This window comes from Falco punctatus (genome assembly GCF_963210335.1).
Source record: "Falco punctatus genome assembly, chromosome: 4".
Classification (NCBI taxonomy): domain Eukaryota; kingdom Metazoa; phylum Chordata; class Aves; order Falconiformes; family Falconidae; genus Falco; species Falco punctatus.
The window spans coordinates 69,914,551-69,928,882 of record NC_137583.1 but is presented as its reverse complement, the minus strand read 5'-3'; the positions used below and the strand labels follow the sequence as shown (position 1 = coordinate 69,928,882).

The following is a 14,332-nucleotide window of genomic DNA, read 5'->3' as shown; positions in this document are numbered from 1 at the left end:
AACAGTCGCAAGGCATGGTAACCACAGTTTTAATTCTTGTTGAACTCCTAAGAGTAGCTGGAAGATACTGGATCTTTTGTAACAGCTATCTCCACGTGTTATACTTAAATTTATACCCAGAAAAGGTTACAAGGATCTATATCATTGTAAATAAAATACTATGTCCTAAATCTGAAAGCACTGTGCAATTACATCGAAGTTTTCACCAGAATTGTTCACCCTTCTTTTGGTCTTTCCTTTCTGCTGAGCTTCTTACCCAAGGACTAGCATAGGCAAGATTTTTTTTTAGAGAAGTCTTGAAGGAGGTTCAGCTGGCTGAAAAATCAAGGCTATTGCACAAAGAAACATGCCAGGGGGACGTCTCCTAACATACTGGGTGGGGGGAAAGACCATGGCTGAGGAAATTGTAACCTAACAAGTACTGGCACAGGGGAAAAGAGAGACCCGCTGCCTAGTTCTGAACCTTCCTGTGTTTTCTGGCTTTTATCCCAGAAGCGTGGCATGGAAACTGCTGGTGTTTCCTGGGGTTTGTACGCCTATGTGAAGTATCTGTTTACAATTTTTTTCATTTTGGATAGTGCTACTGCTTAGTGGGCATGTCTTGAGTTTTCTTTTCTGTTAGGTATATTATGTTGTTTACCCGTTGCTATATAGATTAAATATAGATACATTAAAAAGGCAGCCACCCAGGCACAGTAATGTCCCTGTTCATGGCTTTTGCTGGATTTATGCAACATGCAGCTACGGTGCCATCCCGACTCTTGGAGCAGCAGTCTGCGCTGCAGCTCTAGCTGGGTTCAGATGGGTCCTGAAATATGGGCTGTATGGTAAATATTTATTTTGTAAATGCTTATACTCTGTGATAGTTCCTGAAAAGTACTTAAAAGGGACACTTCCTGAAATATTGTCTGAAGCTTGTGAATATTTTTAAAGTATGTTAGTGAACATTATATGAAAAAATATATATGGTACTACTTATTAAGTATTTCTTTGCCATCTGTCTTATTTATTTGATGTTGGAATCAACACACTGAATAATTATTATAAGGGTTGTATAGTGCTGAAGGTTTCGGCCCTGCTTTCTTTAACTATCTTTACAAGTCCTCATAGGTTATGGCTCCATAAATGTTGCTTGTCTTCTCCCTACTTCATGGGCTGGTTTTCCTAAGAAGTACTGCCTGGGAACCCCCTTAATAATGAAGTAGCATCATGCCAATAATAAAAATGCTTTCCTATTAAATATGCACTCATATCTCTCGGTTACTTTAATAACCCACTATTGTTACTGTGTTTGAGGATTTTTTTTTATAATCTGTTTAAAATTCAGAATTACACCTGAAATGCAAAGTTTGAAGCCTTGCATAAACAAGATGTGTGTATATAGTGAATCTCATTCATAGCTTGCATTAGGTTTACGTTTGTATTACTCCACTTACTAGAGTGGAACTGCTGTGGATTTGCACTGGTGTATGCTAAGAGGAGGACTGGTCTTCATGTCTGAACAGAACCTGTGAAGTGCCTCTGCCTTGCTTCAGGAGGCTCCAGTGTGCCTCCGGAGGCTGCAGTACTTGGGGTGAGGAATGAGGGCTGCCAAAAAGGGTCTTTTTTTAGTGTGATGGGTTGACCTTGGCTAGGCACCAAATGCCCACCAAGGTGCTCTATCACTTCTTCTCCTCAGCAGAACAGCAGGGGGAGAAAATACGATGGGAAAAAAATCATGGGTCAAGATAAAGGCAATTTAATAAAATAAAACCAAAGGCTGTGCACGGAAGCAAATGAAAACACAAGTTTTGTTCTATATCTCCTATTAGCGCATGATGTCTAGCCACTTCCCATGAAATTGGACTTCAGTACGCGTAGTGTTTGCTTCAGAAGACAAACATCATAATAACAAATGCCCTACCTTGCCCTCCTTTCCCTTAGCTTTTATTGCTGAACAGATATTATATGGTATGGAATATCTCTTTGGTCAGTTTGGGTCAGCTGTCCCAGCTGTGTCCCCTCCCCAGACCTTGCCCACCCCCCAGCCCACCGGTGAGGGGGGAATGTTGGAGAGACAGCCTTGATGCTGTGCTGCACTGCTCAGTAGCAAAACACTGATGTGTTATCAGCAACTTTCTAGCTACCAATACAAAGCACAGCAATATGAGGTCTGTTGTGGGGAAAATTAAGTCCATCTCAGCCAGATCCAATACATTTAGTCACAGTAATGATGGCAGCGTTATTCAGGGGAGATCTGAGATGCTGTATATTAGGTCCCAAAGAATTGCCCCAGGGACAACCAAAGAAACACAGAATTGCTGAGGCTGGCTCTATCTGTGCATTGACAGGACATACTGGGCAACTGCACAGCTAAAGCTGGGTCTGTTGCTTCTGGTAATGAAGTATCTCCTTACTGCTTAAATATGCACCTGTTCATATGTATCTATATACTGTATACATGCAACTATATCTCTCAAATGACATCTGGGGATTCAAATGAAACAAAGATAAGCAAAAGTAAAGCAAAATAATCCTGATTTATATTATCTTTTTTTTTTTTCTTAAAGAAACAAAAGCAGTCCCTTTCCCAACAAACTCTGAAGTTAAAGACTTTTTGCAGGTTGATTTAATTGCTTTTTTTTTAATCTTGTTTTATTTTTAGTTATGGTTTTCTAGAAAGTGAGAATTATGTGCCTTCCAGCTCTCTATCAATGGATATATATAGATAAGTTATTAATCAGTACAAGGAACTACAAAGCTGTAATGACTTGGCTTGGTAGTACTTCTGTAATGTGCCCATGTAAATAAAATACTTTAGCAGTGATGGCTCCCAGGCCATTTTGGAAAGTTGAATGAAGAAGTACTGAGTAATCAAATTCTTTCTCTGCATTTGCAGGTCACTTGTCACGTCTGTCAATTTTCAGGCACAAGTCCCTTTATTTACAACCGGCAGCCTAGTGCTGACCATGTTAGAGCACTTCAAAGCGTACCTGTGTTTGCTGAGAACAAATGTTGTTAGCTTTAAGTCCTGCTAATACTCAGTACTCTTCAACAATTTCACTGTAGGACGTTGGATAATACCTAATATTTTAATATTAGCATTTCAAAAGTAAAAATTTCTGGAGGATTTAGCTTTCTTGTGAAGTATTTCTAATTTATTGTAGTTCGTGAGCAACTATACAACTTGGCAACAACAGGCCTCTACAGCCAGCTAATGAAAATCTAATAAAAGTTAAAGTTCTTCATACATTCAAGGTCACATAGGGAATATTATGTGAATTATATTATTGCTGAACCGAGCTCACCTCATTTCACTTGAAAAACCACTGAAGGAACCAGATGTCAGCAAGATAAGTCATCTTGGCTTTCCAGAAAGAAGCAAAATCTTTCCTGGGTCTTGACAGCATCTTCAGACCAAGAGTTGAAGTTGATTTTAATACAGGGGATTTTTGATGTACTAGCATTTGACCTTAAATGATAGGGAAGCGGAAAGCTTATATGTTTTATGACATTGTGCCTGGTGCTGATTATAGGCCTTTATGAAGTTCATATTTACATACTGGTTTTGGTACAGATTAAGATTACTTTGCCTTGAATTTCAGCTTCTACAGTGTCTGTTCCAGTTTGTTGTGATACAGTTTGCTTGAGAGACTGGAAAATCGTTCTTCCAGAGTAATAGTAACATGTGGCTGGGGGAATTTCACTGAACAGTGTTGAGTATACTTCTTAAAGTAACCCTTCTTTGTAGAAAGCACTTACAATGTTACTTACAGTTAGCAAAAAAACGTTCAGGACGACGTGTCTCCTGTTGAGTGTGGTTTTGTTAGACAGATCTTACAATGAAAAGTCAGTAGAAGTGCATAAATACAACCGTTTCTTTCCTCTTCTGAGAGAGTCAGCTTTTTCCAGATACTGTATTTAGCAGTTTACTACTGTGATTGCCCAGTAAAAAATACTTAGTTTGGTCAGTTAATGAAGACATTTCTGATTGATGCTAATGCAGTGAAAAGTAAATATTTGTTTGTGATTTCTGCTAGAAATGTTGGATGGCTATTTTGGCTTTGCTATATGTCCTGTACCTTTCAGTTGGCACAGCAGAATATACTGAGGTTGATAGCTTACAACTGCATCACAGTATTTCTTTTCAGAGGATTTTTCTTAGCAGACTTGTCGACATGAAGGCGGGGGGAGGGGGAAGAGAGAGAGTGTGTGTGTGTGTGTGTGTAGATGCCTATGCTATAGTGGTTGTTTGAGCAGCAAGGAATGGCATTACCATACATCTCCTCAGCATATGTCTTATCCTCAGGGCCTTGTTAACAACTAAATTTGCAGTGTGGATGTGCAACCATAAAAACCATAGCAGAATACCTAAGGACACTTTTCCCAAATAACCTACGCAGAAGTGACCTTCAGCATACCAGTATTTGAAGAAGTTTGGACTTTTTCCTTCTTCTCATTGTTTTTTCCCCCAATATTCCAGTTTCAGTAGACCAATAATGCAATATTCTGTTTTGCAGACAAGAAGCCCAAAGCCGTCCCAGAGCCCACAGCCCCATTTGGGTGACCAGACAGAACACCTCTCTGAAGCATCTGCTGATTCCTTAGAGGCCATGTCTGAGGGTGATTCTCCAACCCCCTTTTCAAGGGGCAGCCGTACGCGGGCAAGTCTTCCTGTGGTGCGGTCCGCAAACCAAACAAAGGAAAGATCACTGGGTAAGACCCTGCTTCAGTCCTCCTCCTCCTCTCTGCTCTTAGCCCGTGTTTTCCATTTGTGCATTTAAAATAGTTCGTAAATAGTTTGAGGTTAAAAAGTAAAGACTTTGGTAGCACATTATTTTTAATGTCGGGTTGTTCTTTGGAAGCGAGCTCGGTATGGCGTGCTGGGTAACTTAGGGCAATGGCAAAATTATTTTCAAAAGATCTGAAAGTGTTCTGGGAACATGGTAGACAAGGAGGAAGATGCAGACCCTGACATGAAGTGCTGGCTTAATGGTTAAAACCCGGTATTGCAAATACTTTTTACCAAGCCTGCATACCATGTGGCAGTGAACTTAATACAAGATTGCACCCTCATTTTCAGACAGGAGACACAGGCTTTTTCACTGTCATCTCTTCAAAGCCAGACATAGTTGGAAGAAACCTAGAGATTGCCTAACAGATCCAGTTCTTAGTGAAAAGATTCGGTGTTTGCGTGGCAGTGGCTTTCCAGGCAGAGGATTTGAATGGATATGCTGACGGAGATGCCCTTTACTTTGGGGTGCTGCCCTTCCATCTGCACAGTGATGCGAGTGATATGTCAGTGCAGGTGGATGGCTCGGCTTCCTGCGTTCTTCCCATATCTCAGGGTTGAATTAAACTCAGCTGTGAACCAGTGCTCCTTTTATGATGGTGGATTTTGTCCCAGAGACTGCTTTCCGCTGATGGATGGTATGAGTAAAGGCTGGTTTTTTGAGGAAAGACACCAGAGGGCAGTTAAAGTGCTGTGAAAAGGCGGTGTAACTTGCATGTGGATTGCTGAGGAAGGCAGCTTTTTGCTCCGAGGTAATAAACTGAAATGCTGCTTTCCTGTAGACTCATCTCCCAACATACAGAGTGACATAAACTGAAGGCTGAGCTGCAAATCATACCATGCTTGTAAGCTTGTCATGGTGGTTTACTCGTTCCTCAACAATCTAAGACAGTTTCTGTCAAGAGTATTATGATACCTGACAAACACAACAAAAGAGAAGAAAACAGGGCTGGAAGGGGTGCCAGCTCCGGATGGAGCAGGGACCAAGTGTGGAGCAGTGGGGTTGGGGACAAGGGGCTGATTCTGGCCTGTGTCAGCTCACAGACTGGCAGCGCTGCTTTCTCAAAGCCGGTTGGGCCACCAATATGTTGGGCTCTTTGGGGAGAAATGTTGAAGAGTCCAACCTGGAAAAGACTGTTTGGTGTAGAGGTGTTTTTGAGAGCAAGTGTGTAGCACATTTATGTTTACTATGCATGCAGAGGATGGATGCATCTCTGTCTATATGTCACTGCTGGGTAGCGTGTCCTCAGAATGGCTTGTTTTACCGTGAGATTTTCTGGAAAACATGTATTTGCTTCAATGTGATGTCAGGTGGATTAGGCCTGTGCAGGTCCATGTGCAACTTGCAGTCCAGCCTCACCACATGGGTTTCGTCTGCCACCCCAGGCCACATAGGGCATCTCAGCTCTGAACTTCTGTTTCAGATGTGGCCTAAGAATCAATAAACACCTTTTGGAAGGCTTTTCATTGGCATCAAAAGGGGTGGCCTGCTATGCAGCAGTGCTTTGGGCAACGTTTTCTCCCACATAAACTGAGCTAGAAACAACTTTATTGTTGTCAGTTTATACATCTAAAAAGAATACAACTGCCTTGTTTCTGAAAAAGACTTCAGTGCTCATCGCTACAAATAAACGTGGTAACAGGAACATAGGAAGTGCTGTACTGGATTAGACAAGAGTCTGCCTGGCCCTGTAGTTTGTCTCCAAGAAGGACCATAGGCAGCTAATCTAGACAAGAGTGAGAACAGGGTTAGGATTGTGTGCGCATGATCCTTCCCTCAAGTGCTCTCCCAGCCTTCAAGCTATCTTCAGCTTAGGGATTTCCTGGTTATGGTTTCTGCCTGTATAATAAACTTCAAGAGATGTCTCCTCCAGGTATTTGTTCAGTCTCCCTTTGAACCCGTGTAAATTTTTCACTTCTGCAACGGTGCATCTGTGACTTTGGCAGCAAGTTTCTGTTGGTTTACTGCCCAACCATTGCTTTTCTCTTGCTTTGTTTTGTGTTTGCTTATCTACTCTTGAGTTATGCGCCCTTGTCCTTGCTGTTGGAAGTGACAGCAAACATCAGATAGCTATCTGCTCCCCTTGGGACATGTCTGATTCTGTAGGCCTGTCATTTCCCTCAGGTCATCTCTTCTCTAGGCTGTGAAGTGCTGCTGTAATCACTTATTCCTCATCCAGAAACTGTCCTGGACATTTGATTATCATTGTTGCCCTTCTTTGCATTTTTTCCAGTTTGACAGTATACTTGCTGAGACGAGAGGACCAGAAGGTCACTGTTAAGTAGTCTACTTTTAAACCCTTTTTTTTTAGCATCTGTTGCATATATTGAAATGTGTTGTCCAGGTCCTAATGCAGGACAGTCACATGAAAATGTACTATTTTATTTAACGGCCAGGCTTTCAGACCCTGCAAGGCATCCTATCTCGGCCTGTCTTTCGTATGCTAGAGGCAAGACCCTGGCTTATCCCACCGTGAACAGGCAAAATGCAGGGATGGGGGGTAGAAGGAAGTAGTATGAAGCATTTCAGTTGAGAGTTTTTAGATTTGAAACTGGAGCAAAATAAGACTTTTCTCTCCTATATTGCAGGAGGGGTCACAGCTATGTGTGTGGCTTAAGGGATCATCATGCTAGCCAAATAGGAGGTAATATATATTGTCACCACCCCGCAATCTGTCATTTTCAAGTTGTTCCAGGAGCTATTAGTAGCAAATATTTTGTTTTTAAAGATAGTCTACAAATTATTCTAAAATACTTCACGTTTAGATTATTATTCTTCAATGTGTTTCTTTTATAATATGTCCTTTTCAGTCTTTTCTGCCAGTGTGTTCTAACACCACCATGAGCTATGTTCTGAAATTCAACTTTTGAGACATTGCAGACTGTGGCCCTGTTAACAATGTTTTTACTTCCAGCAGTATGAGGGGAGTGATTATTTTTTAAAAACAGGAAACTGTTTATAACTTCAATTTTAAAAGCATCATGAAAATATTTCTGTTCACATGATTTTAAACGAGCTATGTGTGATCACCTCCCTTTCCATCTCTATTAATGTTTCAATTTAATCTAATTTAAATACAAATTATGTTTTGATCCTCAGCCAACAATTTCAGTGAGGAAAATGGCCAACTTTTTTTGACTTTTTATTAATTTTAAAATTAATATCGCAATGCTGCTGCTTTAAAAAACTGTTTTCTTTCTGAGATTCTAATTCTTCTGCAGGTTTCTATTTTGCTAAACTACATATGAGTCAGTTTGTTTTTAAATTGTGGTCTGAATTAACACGGAGCCTGAGAAGGAATAGTGGTAATGCATTTTGGCTACCCCAGCATCATGGTTTTGTCAGTCAGGACTAATTTAATAGGACATTGTATTCATGTGGAGTCTACTCCGAACACAGTATTCCAGTTGTGGGCCCGTTTAAAATTTCAGCCACAGTTTTCAAAATGAAGGTATTCCTTGGCTAAGAGGTCCATCAGAAATCAGCCTTCGTCTCATCAATCTGCAGCCTGGAGACAAAGTGAGATATTAAAATAAATTAATTCACTGTGCAAGAGAAAATTAAATGTATTTTTAAATATCTACTTGAAAGCTGGGATATTTTCCAGTGTGATAACTGTGGGAAAAAATTATCTAGCGAAACTGTCAGAGTGAGAATCAGCTGAAATCTGGAAAGTGTTCGAAAGCTTTCAACAAACTTCACTTGTGATTTGCCTGGAGGAAGCAGAACCTGACAAGCGCCCAGCAAGGTTGCACGGGCAGCCAGCCTGTGCCTGAGCTGCAGCTCGCTGCTGTCACTGCTCTGGCACCTCCACGGCAAAAGGAAGACTGGAAAATATTTTCACTTGTAGTCTCTCATGTGGCACATCTGTACAGACGAGGGGCCTGATCCTTGGTAAGGGCAGGCACCTGGTATCCTGTGCAGTGACTGAGCGGTGGGGATGGTTGATGCAATTGGTTGCAGCCCCGAAGGGCAGGGTGTGATTACAGCCTCTGAATGTGGTAACAGCTGCAGGTGCTGCTGCACGATTGGGCTGTAACATGCAGGGTTGGATTAAGGAAGAATATGGTGCAAGGAGAGATTTCTATAAATGCACAAGGATTTGGGTTTGAGAAGTTACTGAGGAGGATGGAGCTTTGTAGCTTGAGGGTTGCAAACACCTTCCCTGGGTGTCCCAGCCAGGGTGCCTGGCCACTCCAGTCCAGATGAATAAGGAGCAGAGGCTGACCGGGCTCTTTGCTGGTAAACCTGTGCCTAAAAATAGGTGCCATGGGAAGGGCTCTGCAGAAATGTCTGATCCTGCCAGCATTTACATTTTATTTGCATTTGGAGGGATTACTTACGGGAGTAAAATTACACAAATGCTTAAGGATTGGCATGAGGAGGGTCTCAAACAATCATGGACTACTTAGAATACTATTTGTTAGCTCCCCAACCCCAAGCTTTAGCAGGCACGGATTTTAGTGTTTGGTTAATTAGTTTGCTGCCACCTTCCATGGAAATACTGTTACTGATTATAGTAGTAACACCTGGATCTTGTGTAGCATTTCTTGCAGGTGTTTCTCAAAGCAAGTTGGGGCTGTAGTTAAATTTAACACATAGGAAAACTTCTGTGGTGAGAGAGAGAGACTTGGTGGTTGTCACGCAGCAGTAGAAATAACTCTCTATACATGTGTATGCAATGAACTGTAAGACTTACACAGAAAAAGACAAATGTTAAAGATAGACATAAATTATATTGGTGGTGATTAATTGTTGTGTACTATTTATGAGCTAGAAATTAAAATAGGCATCAGTTGAATCAGGAAGAAGGTGTGTGAACGCTCACAGACATTGTGAGATGCATGTGATTTGTTACCAGTGGCATTATCCTCTCCAGTTCCTATAGGCATGATTCAAGCCTAATGAAGTCAGCAGGATATTCAGTGTAATTCATGAGAGAGGAACTCCCTGGGAACTGCATTTCAAGTTAAGGCTGAGTACAGCTTTAATGTATTCAGTCATCTTAAAGAAATTTCCCCTATCTTGTCTTTTTACAGTGTATGCAAAGCAGCCAACATGCAAAAAGTCATGTAAATATTTGCTGTCATGGTCAGATACATTAACATGGGCTGGCAGGTTTATAGGAGAAACAGCCTGAAACAACTAGTTCCAATTATTGAATTGAAACACAGACCCTAGGAAATTATAATATTCTAAGGTAGCAGCAGTTTTCCTGTCCAGATTTCTAGAATGTATCTTCTTTCACATTTCTTCAAATTATAGCTGAAGTTTTTGGATTTGGAAAGAAAAAAGCCTACACCACTTACCTGAAATATTTTGCATCCAAAGAGCAAAAGTAGGTAAACAATCATATTGACATATCATGGTACTTAAGAGTTTTTTCTGTTTCATTTATTGTCCCTACATGATTTGTGAAGGACAGCTATATGGAACGGTGAAATATGGGCCTTCCCAGGCTAGTATTCATGCACTCAATTATTGTTTACTCAACAGATTCTTCCTTCTAAAAGAGAATGTCTTGTGTGTACCTGAAAAAAAAAATAGTTCCAAGAAGCAGGGTCTTATTTAGTACATACTTTCTCAACAGAGGCACATTTTGTCTGCCACTAAAAAGCTGATAAGCAGTATATTTTAGGTGCTGTGTCACACTGGAGCTGAGTTTGACTCCATTGCAACAGCCTGTATCAGCGTGGATTCAATGGGTTCATTGCAGTGATACTGGAGTAGATGATATGGAGTGTGCTAAATATCACCATTGGCTATACAAGTCTGTATCGATCACTGCTATATCTATAAATTTTTTTTTAATACAATCTTTATTATTTGCACTGCAGTAATACTAAAGGACCTTGACTAAAAATGGGACCTCACCATGTTCGGTAATATACACAGTGAGAAAATACTCCTACTGCAGGACCTTGCAACATGAATAAGCCAGAACGAAAAGCAGCAAATGTAAAGGGAGAGGTAGAGTAATTAGGGTTCAAAATGATAAATGGAATAAAACTACGTCAAGGTGGCAGTGGCTTTCCTCTTTACCCAATATCATGGCTGCACAGAAGGTGCAATGTCTTAGTCCTGCGCTACCACCACTTCTTCTTCTGATTTAGCAGAGCAATTTGAGCTTTCAGTAGTTGGTGCCTGTTGGAAGAGGGATCTGGCTGCTGGAATAGCTTCTACAGGCCAAACTACCCCTCAGAGGAAAGGTAGGAGGCCAGATGGAGCTGTTCTATGCGTTGTATTTGGTGCCGGAGCTATCACTTGGACAAATTTGGTCTAATTTTCATGTTAAGTAAAATTTGTAAGTCTACCTCTAATACAGTAAGTTACACAAATGCCAGACCCTTCCATTTGCATGTGAGCAGGCAAAGAAAAAAGCGTATTGCAATTCCATCCGTTGCAAGAAGTGCAAGGTTTTGGCTGAGTGGAGAACAGGAGAACCTGTCCCTCAGCACTGTGTATTTAGGATTTGCTGCCAGTGCTGACAGCAGATCCCTGAATTGAGGGCAGCTCTTGGATTTAGTCATTGTTCCCAATACTATTTCTGTATTTAGGTAGTGATTCTAATGCATAGTTACTATGCTGGGCCTGAGTTCAGGTTTCTGTTCTCAAAGGGGAATACTGTAATCTGTGGTATCATATAAGGCTTGTTTTTGTGCTCATTCTCTCTCCCTCTTTTGCATTTTTGGCTATAGAGTAGCCCGATTTAAACAGGGTAAGAGGATAATCACTGTATCAGAGGCTTGCTCATAGCTTGCTGATTGGGACAACCCGGGAAATGGTCTGAGCAACTCTCAAGATGGGAGCCCTTCTGGATAAATTCTTAACTGCTCAACTTTTTCATAGAAGACAGGCACTTGGTACCATTGCTTCTACCCAGTCCCTTTCCATGATGAGTAAACCGTCTGTGGGTATGAGGGCAGAGCAATGGGTGGTGTTTATCTTTGCTTTAGCAAGGCCTTTCACGTGTCTCATAGCCTTCCTGAAGCAACATAGGGGAGATATGGGTGGCCTTCAAGTGAGTAGTGCTTAATGCTTTCGGGTCTAACAGGCAGCTGGTTTTCGGTGGTCTTCCTTAGGGGTGGAATCTGGGCCAGTACTTTTTAACATCATCAGCTTGGCTGTTGGGAGAGCTTTTAACATGCTGGAGGATCAGCCAGCCACTCACTGGTACCCCAGTGAGCCAGAGGAGTGGGCTAGCAGGAACTTCATGAAGTCCACAGAGGCAAATGTAGTCTTTCAGGCAGGGACAGAATGGCCCTGAGCGGCAACATAGGCAGGGACAGACTGGCTTGGGAGCAGCTTTGCAGAAAGGACTTTGGGTCTGACAACAAGGTGATTATGTGTGCCCTTGACAACAGTGACAACTGAGTAGCTGGCTATAGGAAAAATTTAGCTGGCAGGTTGAGGGCAGTGGTTATTCCCCTTTCTCAGCATTTGTGAGGTTGCACAGGCAGTGTTAGGTCCAGTAAAGAGATAATGACAAACTGGAATGAGCTCAGCAAATGGCCTTTTGGCATTCCTCTCCTTTAGCATGCTAGATAAGGTCATGGGTCCAAGATCCTGTTTGATGTAGGCCCTAACATAAAGTCAAGCTGCTTGTTAGAGCCCACGCAGGTGGATTCCTGATCTGATGCTGTAACCAGCTGTGCTCATACATGCCGATGGCTCAACCTCTAAACTTGCTACTGACAGTAGTAGTGAACTCTCTAGAAATGAAATAACCTCAGAAGTATTAAAGAGAATTCCTACAGTAAATACAGAAAATTTGGTAAATGGAGCAAAACTACAAAGTCATGCGTGGCCTAGGTGATTAATGATCCATGGCTATGAGGTCACATTCTACCCTTGAATGCATCACTTCTACATGGTTCAGTACTAAAATACAGGTTTTATAAAAACAGTCAGCACTCAAGTAATGTGTGTTTGATACAGCTGATTTATATAGGAAGGAAATACAATTGGGTAGGCGCGCTCTCTCTCTCTCTCTCTCTCTGTTTATTCAAGAGGAAGAACATGTATTCCAGTAAATTTAATTTAGGTTTTCTTGTCTTTTTTTGCTGTTGCGTCCTTAAAAGTTACTAACAAAAATGCCCCTATGTAAAATACTTGCTTGCAGTGTCCATAAATTCTTAACATGTCTATGTAGTCATTGGCAGATACGTCCTCTGAAATTGGACTAGTCAGCTTGGTACCCTTGGCTGGGAGCCAGGTAGGCATGGCTTACTGGCTTCTTCAGAGGCGAGTGACTCAGCTTCTGGTGGGCAAAAGCAGCGCAGCTGCAAGAGCCTGATCAAGCAAGTTCTGTGCTGTTCGTGTGCAGTTCTCTCATTTTACTACGCTAAATTGGTGAATGTGAACTGGAGTAAATGCAGCATGGCAGAAGCTATGGGCCCTCTGAAAAATAGCTCTGGTACACATGAAATTTCTGAGTCAGAAATGTCACTAAGTTGCTCAGTTATCATTTTGTAATATTTTGTCATTAACTACCATAGGATTTTTCTGTTCTTCCAAGTTTAGTGGCATCGTTTTGTTGGTTAGGGTTATGAAAAAGTCTTGCTGCTCAGTTGGACTATTCTGGCAAGAGCAAGGATATAGATGCAATTACTGTCCAAAAGTCATCCTGCCAGAACACTGTTTTTCACCTGGGGAGCTGGGTTAAACTGAAATGTTCCCTCACACTCTCTAGATGATAGAAGTAACCGTCTACACTTGATGGACTTGCTGACATAGGTGCATGGACAAAGTTGTCTTTTGTCAATAGGCTGTTTCATAGGTTTTATCTGCAATCAGGTAGGACAAATAACAGTTTAGGTAGAAAAAATTGTCCATTTCCTTTTGGTTTTTTACCTTTTCGTAGCCAGCTGAATGTATCCTTTTGTAGAAAAGGTTAGTATTTGAGTGACAGTTAAAAATATTTCTCGTAACACTTTGGTAGAAATTTTATGTCACTACTGAATTTTCCATATGTTTTTTCATTAAGTAACAAATCTATTGCAGAATTACAGAAAGTCATTGTAAATAGCAGAAAAGGATGAAACAATAAGTAGTAGTACTGGACTAAATTAGACAGTTCCTGTTTTTACTGAAATTGTTATCAAACAACTGAATACCTTGAGCAAAGCTCTTCAGGCTATTCTGGAAGAAAATTATATAAAATTAGTAATTGTTTTTATTTCATTAAAAGATCTACTTTTTGATTCTTTTAGTACTTGAAGACAGTTAAAATATATTTATAGATATTTGCTGAATGTGGAGGGCAGGTTATCAGCAGGGAGTAGCTAATAGAAGCTAGTACAAGAGCTTCAAGCTAGAAATACCACAGGGATCATGGCAATGACCTCAGACTAGTCAAAAATATGTGTGGTGAAATAGGAGAGTCAAGTCTTCAGGGTGTGGAAAGGAAGAACTGCATGTTGAGGAATTTCTTCCACACTGCAAGAATAGTTACTGCAATAAACTTGTGTCTGCATAACTCTTGTAGAATTCGGTGATGAGGACACCAACTATGTGCTGTCTCCGCCTATCTGATAGCTGGGGGCAGGAGGCAGGGGCAG

General features: G+C 41.2%; 1 protein-coding gene across 15 annotated transcripts in view; it reads left to right on the top strand.

Moving 5' to 3' along the window:
* Nucleotides 1-14,332, top strand: part of KIAA1217 — a 350,277-nt gene that overhangs the window by 247,643 nt on the left and 88,302 nt on the right. For all 15 annotated transcript variants that reach the window (XM_080384817.1, XM_080384821.1, XM_080384820.1 and 12 more), the window contains one exon: nt 4,500-4,695. In XM_080384817.1, the coding sequence (XP_080240943.1) occupies nt 4,500-4,695 (196 nt within the window). The remainder of the gene's footprint in view (nt 1-4,499; nt 4,696-14,332) is intronic.